The sequence below is a fragment of the Centruroides vittatus genome, unplaced genomic scaffold (genome assembly GCF_030686945.1).
Source record: "Centruroides vittatus isolate TY-2023 unplaced genomic scaffold, ASM3068694v2 contig_941, whole genome shotgun sequence".
In the NCBI taxonomy this organism is placed as follows: domain Eukaryota; kingdom Metazoa; phylum Arthropoda; class Arachnida; order Scorpiones; family Buthidae; genus Centruroides; species Centruroides vittatus.
In genome coordinates, this window is record NW_027122625.1 from 1,858,446 (window position 1) to 1,870,388 (window position 11,943).

The following is an 11,943-nucleotide window of genomic DNA, read 5'->3' on the forward strand; positions in this document are numbered from 1 at the left end:
TGAATACTTCCCACGTTATTGATACTAATGCTTAAATATTAATTACGGTCAGACCTCGATATAGCGCCCTCCTAAATTGTGCCACCCTCGTAAAGAGCCATACAGAAATTTCTTGTAAATTATTAAATGTATAATTTTGCATTTTCGAACTCAAACTTGTATCAAATTCGATATTGCTTGAGATACTTCGGTATAGCGCCGATTCCACGCGGTAAATTGAAGTTTGGCATTTGTTTTGCATTACCAAAACACGGCTCAAACACTCATGCTCAAGCTTGTGATCTTAGTAATATTAATATACATTGATTGAGACACTTCGGTTTAGCGCCGATTTCAGGCACTAAATCGAGGTATGACTTTATTTAAATCGACATTTTTTAATCTTTTATCAGCAAGTGTGCTAGAGGTACTGTACTTGTAAGTCGTTACACACCCATCCATCAATTCCCGTTTGATTTTGTATACAAATTTATGTATCAGATAAATATATTTTACATGCCAAAGTGTAAATAATTTATATAGTAAAAAGGAAAATTTCACTATAAAAATATACAGTTTTTTTGCGGATTTTTATCGATTAATCTTGTTATTGCAGTCGAGTTTATATGCATAAAATGTAATTCGCTTAAGAATTTAGTTGAAGTATTATATTTGAAATTCCTGACGAATTTTTCTAAAGATTTTTATTAAATTTCAAGAAATTATAAGGTTAAAAGGTCATATTTAAATGCCGAGAAATTTGTTGAAAAATTTTATATTAAAAATTTAAAATTAATTCTTTAGAGTAAAAGTATACAAATATATGTTTACGTTTGTCATTTATTATCAAGCGATACAATTTATCATATTTTTAAAAAAATTGAAAAATCTAATTGAAGATTTATTTTGAATATATTATCAAATATTTTTTATACTTTATTCAATTTTACATACATTATTTATGTATAAGAAAAAAAATAATATATATATATATATATATATGAAATTTATGTTAACTTATAGCATCTTCTTACAGAGATGCGAGAAGGATGCGGAGGGATTTGATGATTTATTTTAAATATATTGTACTGTATATAAATTTTAAATAAATTTAATATATAAATAATTAAATATTTTTGTATTAAATGCGGCTAAATTTCTGTAGAAAATATATAAATAATGATTTTCTATAAATGTCGTTGTTATTTTTATATTTTTCGATTCACTTTATATTTCAGTACCTCTCATCTTTCTTATCCTTTTTCTCATCCTCTTACTCTTGTCCTCCTTTCAGCCTATATCCTCGAGTAGGTTCTACCCCTTTCTAAACACCTTATTGGGACCTTCCTCCCTCTTCTTCATCCCTATACTCTTTTCCTTTCTTTAGTCTAGACCCTAAAGTAGTCTCTATCTCCTCTCATTACCCTATGAAACCTTCACTTCTCTTTCCGATCCTCTTTCTCTTTCTTCAGCCTAGACCCTCGAGTAAGCTCTACCCCTAATAATAATATTAGACTAATATATTTTCTATTGATATGATTATATAATTTTTAAAATATATTAAAATATAAATATTTAAAAATTATATATACAGTAAAACCTGTCCAAAACGGAAATCCGCTTAAACGGGAAAAATTCTTAAAAACGCAGCAATTTTCTAATCTAAGAAGAGATTCACTCAAAAGAGAAACCTGCCAAATCGGAAAAATTGTCCGTTTTACACAGGTTAAACTGTATGTAACTTATCTTATTGTTAAAAAGAATCGAATTATGGAATATACACGAAGCGTACAGGAAACATATTGTTTACAAGGCATGTACTGTACCGAGAGAATTTCACAGTAAAGTTGACACGTAACTTTAGTAATAATACTATTATACATACACGGAATTATTTTCTGTAAAGGAAAAATCCGAATGAACGTGGCTTAATTTTTGCTTGAAATCTTTTCAGGTGCTTCCTGCTTACGTCTCGTCCGGTTGGATGTACCTCATGCTATTTTGAATGGTGATTCGATTTGGTTAAACTGCTCATTTGATTTGGAGGCAGATGAATTATATTCAGTCAAGTGGTATAAAAACAATGTTGAATTTTATCGATATCTGCCGAGTGACCAACCTCCCGCTCAAAAGTATGATTTATTAGGAGTGTATTTAGACGTACGTACATTGATCCTATCACAGGAATTAGTATGGAAATCGTATTATTGTTCTTTTCTAAGAGAAAAAATTCCTTCTTTAAAGGGGAAAAAATATATATAAAAAAGAAATAAAAATTCTATTTTTCTGTGATGTAAAATTGTAAGCAAATAAGCTTATAAAAATCCCTTTAAGTATAACAAGAAAAAGTGGCAACTTCTCCCTCTTTTTTTGGGCAAAACTTTGTACTAAATTATATATTTCTTTTTTTATTTTTACTCGTAAAAAACATTAAAAATTTCTTTAAAATTTATCAATTTTATAAAGTTAAATCCGTAAAAAAATGCTTAAAGAATTCATTTTTTATTCACTAAATCTTTCGAGTGTAATAATTAATTTATGTATTTTTATTATTATTATTAATTAATTTTTTTTCTTAATTTTAATAGATTTTTTTTACTTTATATATATTATATATATTTTTTTAATTTTTTATATATTTTAATACCGAGATAAGTTTTAATCATATCTCGGCTAATTTTTCATCTTTTCTATAATAAAGAAACGGTCGATATATCATTGATTTTTGTGTAAGTTCGTTAAGTTTTTCTTCTGTATTATGTAAGGGAACAAATAAAAAATAAAATATAAAAAAAATAAACCAGATGAATAAATAAAATCTTTAATTTTCCTCCATTTTTAACGCTTAAATTAACTCCTCTTTTTTTAAAAAATTAATTAATTTGAAGCTTTTATATACTTAAAAATATTATTTTTATGCTTAAAAGTAATAATATTTCAGTTAGAAAAATCATCGAAAGGACACATTTACTTGTATAAAACAGATTTAAATTCGGAAGGTACGTACAGGTGCGAAGTTTCAGCAGAAGCTCCATCCTTTCAGACAGTGAGGGAAGAAAAGGAGATGAAAACATATGGTAAAAAAAAAACTATTTATATTTTTGTTTTTATTGTTAATATTAAATTTCATAGTGTAAATTGTTCGAAGTAAACTATATAATTACGGTTCTTAAATTGCGTTTTATTAAGTTTAAGTGTTATACAGTAGCTTGTAATTATGATACAAGCGATCGGATGTTTAGTTGTATGAGGGATGCCATGTTATGCGTTGAATTGAGAATTGTTACTCAATTAAACAGTTATGGAAGAGAAGAATTCTTCTTAATATCCGTTACGTTAAGAATGTTTGAGAGAGTTTCGTGTCGTGCTGTAAACAACTGGCGTAACTGCAATGTAATTTAAGTATATTTAAGTGGCGCGAACGTGTTATATGCACCAAAATGTACAAAAATAATTATTTATCGGTTCAAAATGGATCTGTTTTTGCAATTTTTCATTATCCTAAACGTTGTGGAAGGTTGTTGTAATGGTTAAACAGCCGATCCTTCGAGCAAATCGTATATAACGCGCACCAACATTAAAGCAAAATATTCGAATTTATACGGAAATTTTAATATAATTTTGCATGAATTTATTAGTAATTAATATATTTTATATTATTTCATTGACGTTTGACGAAATGGTTCCGTTATAATAACAATTATAACAGCCAATTCTTCACGCAACTCGTATATAACTAGCACCAACATTACACTCGAATTTATACGGAAATTCGAGTGTAATTTTGTATAAATTTATTAATAATTAACGTATTTTATATAATTTTATCGACGTTTGATGTAATCGGTGCCATTATTAGGTCGTAAAATAATAAAAAAAAAACAATATAGAATGTATAGAGGCATGTTCTCAACGCATCAGTAAGCTTCCTCCTCACTCAACAAGGGAAATTTTCCTTTTATATCGTAATGTGCCTATTCTGCCTGCCACTAATATGATTATTATATTTAATCTTTGAGCTCATCATTAATAAATAATAATCTATTATGTAATTGTCGATTTATCGCGATCGATAAATGCTAAGCGAGCTGCGACAGAACGCATCGCAGACTATTACATCTTCGTAATTACTTTTAAATTGTGCTATTTATGGTAAATTAAACTGCATTTTTATATTTTAAAGACGTTAAAAATCGCGTAAAATTATCAAATCATCTTTAGAATTTCATTTATTTTCAATTATTAATCGTTAAATTAGCTTAAAATTCGAATTTAAAGTATACTTGCCTCTTTCCAGCGATAAAAATATTATTATTAAGTTTATTATAACATTTTTAATAATTTATATTAAGAAAATTTTAATTCTTTAAAGTAATAATTATTAATAAAAATCCTAGATTAATCCTGTAAATTAATAATAAAATCCTAGATTAATTCCGTAAAGTAATATAACATTTCTAGATGAATTATAATTAAAAAAAATAGATTTTATAAATAAATTATGTTGTTTATAATATAATTTAGTTATAAAAATAGGAGAAAATTCTCCTTCATATTTAGTCAGCAAGGAATATCATTTACTCGGCTATTTTATGATAATTTATGATTGATTCCTGAAGAGAAATCCTAGCTGAGATCTCTCCGAAGAGTAATGATAGTTTACTGTTACTTTACGAGGATAAATTATACAAAGTTGTTAGATAAATCAGCTTTATTTACTGTAGCATCTATAATAGATTCACTTTTATATATTCTACCCAACGAATTTCCTACCCCCTCGTTCATGGAGGATGTTACGCAACTTCGCACTTAAACACACATCAGCATATATAACTAAGAATCTGTACTATAATTTAGCAAAGGAAACAAGCTAATTTAACGGGCCAAGGTTAATTTTGGAATTAATCTAACCTTGTACGTTAATTAGCCGTTTGTACGTCATTCAAAAACATTCCATCCTCGCTACTAAACACTATAAAACTGTCCTCCCCTTCTCTTTCTCTTCTTCCTCCTCCTCCTCCTCCATCTCTCTGGATCTAAACAATTTTTATTTTATTTTTTACCTCCTAAAAATTGGCCATTTAAGTAAAAATAATTAGCGATTTAATCGAAGATTTAATGAGTAAAATTGATAAAATTTTACAATTGTCTGAATGGGAAAAAATCGAAAATAAAATAAATAAATTCGCTTTAGCTGCTGGCTATTTTATATTAAATAGCATGTTCTGCGTTCTGCACACAAATTTAATTCTACTTTTTAAAACTTTAATTATTAATTTTCCTATTTTTAAAATCATTTATATAAATACCGCTCTGTTAAAATTTGTTTTTAATGATGTATACAGTTAAACCCGCCTGTAACGGACAGTTTTTAGTGTGGCGTAAGAGAGACTTCACTCAGAAAATATCTATTTAAATGCTGCTCTGTTAAGATTTATTTTAAATGATATAAGGTAAAACCTGCTTACAACGGACAGCCTTTTAGTTCTATATAAGAATGGTTTCGCTGTATATTTTTAAACACAATTGAATTATTTATTTAAATTTTTTTTTTCCTCTTTAAACGTTCGTAGAAAAGTATTCTAAGAGCGCCGATAAATAACAAAAATTAACTTTATTATCCTTTAACCCCATTTCTTAGCGTATCACAAACCTCATGTTCTTTTAATAGACTAAAAATGACGAGTTTAAAATATTAAAAACATGGGGAAAAAATCGATTTTTTCCCTGTTTTCTTCTGTTTTTTTCCCCTTCGATATCCACGATTTTGATCTCGATACGTTTGGATATTGAGAAGAAGCAGGGGGAAAAAAATAAAAGAGAGAGAGAAAGACAGATTAATTATGAATGAGATTTAGAATAAAATGGAACAAATTTGAATTTTCTTGTTTGAATTTTTCAATTGCTCTTAAAAAAATAAACGTTAAATGAACAGAACGTGTTATATCTTACTTTATTTTTCTTCCAATCTGTTTTCTTTGTTTATAAGAATTCTTTTCCTTTTATTCAGTTTATTATTTTATTTTTTCTTTTCTTTTTTTTTCAAAATTATTCTTGAAGGTTTTAAAAGATTTAAATCTTTCAAAATATTATAAGTAAAATACAGTCGAACCTCTAATAACGGCCACCTTCCAACAACGGTCACGTTTACAGAGCTTTTTTTGTAATAGAAATGCATAAAGAATAATTAAGTTCCCGTCAGCGGCCTTTCTTCAGAGGTTTTCCTATTTATTTTTTTAACATTTCGTAATAACAATAACGTATTTATTTAGATACAACTCGACTCGCACCACACATATTTACATTATTTTCTTTATATTTTATATATCAGTTCTTCCAACCGATAAACCGAAAATTATCGGAATTCGATCCCATTATGGGATAGGTGAGGAAATAAACGTCACGTGCCTCGCAGGACCTTCTAAACCACCCTCCAAAATCCAATGGTACATCAATGGAAGAGAGGTAAGATAAAACATCGAAAATTTTATTTTCGTCGCCTTACATTTAAATCTTGTTTATTCTATATCTTTGTATATGTATTTTTTCCCTCTCCTCTTCCCCCCTCTTCCTCAAGGCACCTTTCGAGTTACTAAAAACTTACTCCTCTAAGCGCTACAAAACAGGATTATTGAGTAGTCGAGTTGGACTGAAATTCGTTATTGAAACAATTCACTATTGGGACGGGAATAATATGAGGCTTGGATGCATATCAATTTTTTCTCAGCTTTATTATATCGGCAGCGAAGAGGTGATTCTAAGCAATAAATCAAGCAATCTTAAATATAAACCAGGTAATTATATAATATATATATATATATATATATATAATATATATACCAGGGCTCACAAGAAGGAAATTGCCCTGGGTTCGAGGAAGTGGAGGCTCTTGTAAAACGTGTTTTTCGTGTGTTTTCTTTACTGTAATGTATTAATTTAATTTGCTGTAGGGCCTCCAGGTCCTCATTTCCTTCTGGAAGGCCCTGATAATACTAGAAAATTAATTTTGTTAATTTTTTTCTGTCGTGCAAAATTTTGGTGGAGAAGAGAAGGAAACAGCCATGGGGTTACAAGAAAGTAAAACGTGTTTTTCGTGTGCTTTCCTTTACTTAACTTGGTAATTTAATTTGTTGTAAGGCCTCCAGCTCCGCATTACCTTTTGGTTGGGCCTGACAATACCAAAAAAAGAAAAAAAAAATCAATTTTCTTAATTTTTTCCTCGTGCAAAATTTCGGTGGCGAAGAGGTAATTCTAAACAATAAATCAAGTAATCTTAAATATAAACTAGGTAATTTTATAATATAATATATACATACCAGGAACGCCCAGAAAGGGATCATAAAGAGGAAAAAAAAGCCCTGGACCTAAGGAAGTAGGGCTCTTGTAAAACGTGTTTTTCGTTCATTTTTTTTAAAATTTAATACAAAAATTTAATTTTTCTGTGGGGCCCCAGGACCCCGTTACCTTCTGGGCGGCCCTGATGATACTAAAAAAATCACTTTTCTTAATTTTCCCCCTCCTGCAAACACTTCCTAGAACGTTTTAAATTATAGAATAATTAACCGCTCTCTTACTGTTTACTTGCAAAAATTTAGGTCGTTACACATCTCTTAATTCGTAGAAAATTGGGTCATTTTAATAAACATTCTACGAATCACGTCATTCTAATAAATTTTATATTAACTTTAACCGCGACCACGTGAACTTTAAGAAGGGGGGAACCACGCGGCACTTTGCCAAAACTAGAGTCGCCATCTTCTGTCGAGTTAGGCAATTTTACGAGAAGATTATTATTACTTTGTAAATAATTTTAGATAATTATTTATTATTTAAAGCACCCGGATACGGCAGGAAAGGCCCTACAATTAATGGCGTGAAAGGGAGATACCATATCGGTGACGTGATCGAATTAAATTGCACTTCAATAATGCATCCCAAACCGCAGTTGCAATGGATCATAAACAATAAAGTGGTGAGTCTTGCCCAAATTAATGATGATTAATTTATAATTATAATGTAAATCGAAAGTTTTGGTTAAAATTTAGGCATCCCCAGAATACGTTATAATATACAAAGTGGAGGAATCGAACAAGTCGTTGTTAGGTCTACGGTTCCAAATTTTTCAGCACCATTTTGTGGAGGACCAATTACGTATCAATTGTACTGCTAAATTATCTGTAGTTAAAACTTCGAAAACAGAGCAAAATATATCAGGAAGCAGTCAGTATACGTCGGGTTTGCAAATGTCTGACAGCAGAGGAGGTAAGATAAATCCTCACATCGCTCCTACGTTTCGGAGTTAAATTCTCTTAAAACTTGTATTATTTTAAAAAATTCTTAAGAAATTTTATAATTATTTGAATATAAAATCGAAATTTTAACGAATTTTAGCCAATTGCATTTAAGAATTTAAAATTTAAATTGTATTTTTAGAAATAATTTCACATTGGTTGATCAATTTCAAATAACGGCTTTAATATCCAATCGGCTTTAATTATTTAAATTTTCAAATTTGAAAATAACGGAACAGGAGCTAAACTTTGATTCTTATTGGTTAAAAATATTTTTTATTTAAACTATATTTAAAAAATAAACTTTGTGATACTTATTTTCTTCTTATGACAAAATTTTGTTTGTATTTTTTTAAATTCAAAAATATTATCCAATTAATTTTATTTCATCATCTAATAATAAAACTAATAATTATTTTAGAAACTAGAATTTTAAAAGTGTTCTTCGCTCTGAGGATATTTAGAGGGCATTTTTCATGTCCACCGTGGGTTTGGCCAAGACATTTTCATGAGGGATTGTCCCTCGCTTTCGTAAAACATGGATGAGGAAAAGCATCATGTTTGGGTCAAACTACGAAAATTTTTAAATGCGAGCTGTATTAAAAATGCCAGACCCAGATGATGCAGATTCTTTATGTTGTAAGATTGGTACTCGAACCAGGGAACTTTCGTAGGGAGGAATGGAAACAACTACTGAAACAAGTCGCAGGTTCGCGCCTGACTAACAGAAACCTTCCTGAATTTTTTTACGTATCTAACACCTAAACAAGAACCAGTTTCTCATTTTTAAATGAGAAACTGGTTCCTGTTTAGGTGTTTAGACACTTGAAGAAAGTTCCTCCTTGGCAGATTGCCCATGTGTTGAGTCGCCTTCCCAACACTTCTCTATTTTCTTGGAAGGAAAATAGAGATGATTAAATTTAACATACAGTATCGATGAAGCCAGAGTACATTATTATTTTCTTATTTATTTACATTTTACAATTTTTAATTTCAAAATTACAAGACTGCAGGGTGTAAGATTGTATCATACTCGATATCATTAAGTGAAGTGAATCAGAAGTGTATACGAAAACTATTTATTTTTACTTATAAATAAACTGTTTACATTCTTGCATCTATTTATTTTACAATTGTGAAAAATTGTAAAAAAGTTACGCAATCATTTTACTTAATAGAATCTCTACATTTACATTCATTTGTGTTATTCAACAGTAACAATGAGAATATTCAAAAATCAATATTTTCTTCAAGAGCCTCATTTGTCATACAATTATTGTTGTTATTATTGTAAAATTATCAGAGGGAGAAGATTAAACAATAATTTTTACTTTAGAACAATATTTCATTTTATAAATAAATAAAACGATTTTATTTTTTCGGCTCTTTCTACCTTTTGGACATTAAGAAGGACTTTTTCAGACTCATAATGGGTTCGGCCAGGTCCACAATGGGACGGCCAGGTGGAGAGAGACAGGCCCGACCTATCCGGAAAAGTTCATCCCCAAAAATTCCTGGGATTTTATGTCCTCTTGGATTCGATCCCGGATTCCCCAGAACGGTAAATTTACACTAAAACTGGTGAATAAAAATAATTATATGTTAATGTAATTTGGTAAGTAAACCAATGATGTAGTCCGTTTAAAATTAAACGGGCTATGTCATTGGTTTGCTTATCTAGCTGCACTAAAGTCGCTTTACCAGGTAACGTGCCCATTGTTTTAAGCAATAAAGTTATGAAATTTTAGTTTTAGCGTTTTAAATCGTTATTTTACATTCAGATTTGAAATGTTAATGCCCTTAATTGTATGTTTGGTGTATTGTTAGAAGGATTAGGTAAAGATTAAATATGGTTACCTGAAAGTGAAATCATTCTTAGTACAATTCGTATTCCATTCTTTCTCTAGGCAATCTGTTTGCTGCATAAGAAAATGAAAAGATTTAAAGAAAAACGAAAATATAAGTGGAAATATTTTCTGAAAAACGGAATCTATTCTATAAATACAATTCTTAATTTTTTTAAAAAAATAAATACTAAATAATAAAATCAAACAAGATACAGTATTACAATCTCGTATCGGATTCCGCATACGTTGAACTCCGTCTCTCACTATCCGCCCAATTGTGGGCCTGTCTAAACCTACGAAAGATACGGAAAGGGCTTTCTTAGTATCCATAGGGTAGAAAGAACAAAGCTCATACAAAGTAACATAACCAGGGGGGAAACCAGGGTCCCTAGGCCTTTAAGTAAATTAATGAAGAGAAAGATTTGAATATGACAAATACAATATTGTATTACGTATCATTAATGGGTGGATGTAGGTTTGCACGTTCTAATTCAGGCCCTCGGTTTTAGTTACACTACAGCTTATGTATAAGGTTGTATATATTAGTAACTATTCTTGCAAAGAATACAGTGAAGTAAATTACAGTACAGAATTATATAATTATTAATACATTATTTTTTCTTTCAGTATACAATAATGGAACAAGAAGTCAACATATCCTGACATTAATTTTAATGTTATTGCGACTTTTGAGATTATAGTAAAATGAACATTTTTGAAAGAAGAAAATAAAAAAAAACGAAAGAAAAATTTAATAAAATAAAAAAAGTGATCGACTTATAGTAAAAACAAGAAATTGACTTAACGTAGTTGTGATCATAAGACGTCTTCACGTGAGAAATTTGCTCACTATCATCATTATTAAATGTTTATCATCTCTATGCAGATCGGTATTTTCTGTTATAATCATTTTCAAGTCAAGGTGTTCATCTCGTGTTAATTTTAATGTGAGAAGACGAGGGACCGGCATCATTATTTACAATTTTATCATCTATTTTATAATATATATAACAAAAAAAACCACCAAAATAAATAAAAAAAAATCTTTGATGTTTGACGTATTGGCAGTGTGTGATGGAAAATATGGAGAAGTATCATCCGTGTACATTTATAATAATAATCACGAACTTTGTACAGAATTTTGTTTTGTGATTGTACACAGACAATCTTCTATGTAATATAAAATCATTCATTTGTATTTAGTTTGATTTCTTCCCCCCACTTAAACACACAAATTGTATTTAAACTGCGAATAACATAGCACCGAATGAGCTCACTTTATATTAAAGAGAAAAAAATTCTGGATAATCGAGTGAATTGTATATTTTGTAATTTAAAAAAAAAGAAAGGAAAAATAATAGTAAAATCTAGTGTTTTATTTTGCATTGTGTTACCAACAACGTGAGTATATGTATATTCACTTAAGATTGATAGGTTGTCATATCCGTCTATTCTAGTAAATACCAAGTCTAGACTTAAAAATCATAGTTTCCTGATAAGTCTACTCTACCATTTATTATAAAATAAAATTGGAAAAAATAGTTGTGTAAGACATAAAGGGGAAAAGCTGTACAACATAGACCTTAACGAATGGTCAGGGCTGCAATGTTCCATCTTGAAAACACTTGTGACACACACACTCCTGTTGTTCGATTACAAAGAAATAGGTTTTTATGACACAACTATCAATAATCCTTTTCAACCATTTCAGACAATTTATCTTCTCGTATTGAACAATGCAATCGTGATATATATTCAGTACAAGTTTCTATATCGATCGAGTCAGTGTAAAGCCACGTTTTTTTTTACCACTTACTTTTATCCTC

General features: G+C 29.4%; 1 protein-coding gene across 1 annotated transcript in view; it reads left to right on the forward strand.

The window, feature by feature from the left end:
* LOC136984984 (uncharacterized) overlaps positions 1-11,315 on the forward strand; it is a 55,639-nt gene extending 44,324 nt beyond the window's left edge. Inside the window, exons 2-8 of the mRNA XM_067282145.1 lie at positions 1,934-2,139; positions 2,921-3,056; positions 6,311-6,444; positions 6,557-6,773; positions 7,815-7,951; positions 8,025-8,241; positions 10,745-11,315. Coding sequence (XP_067138246.1) covers positions 1,934-2,139; positions 2,921-3,056; positions 6,311-6,444; positions 6,557-6,773; positions 7,815-7,951; positions 8,025-8,241; positions 10,745-10,818 — 1,121 coding nt within the window. The 3' untranslated portion in view covers positions 10,819-11,315. The remainder of the gene's footprint in view (positions 1-1,933; positions 2,140-2,920; positions 3,057-6,310; positions 6,445-6,556; positions 6,774-7,814; positions 7,952-8,024; positions 8,242-10,744) is intronic.
* Positions 11,316-11,943: the final 628 nt, after the last annotated feature.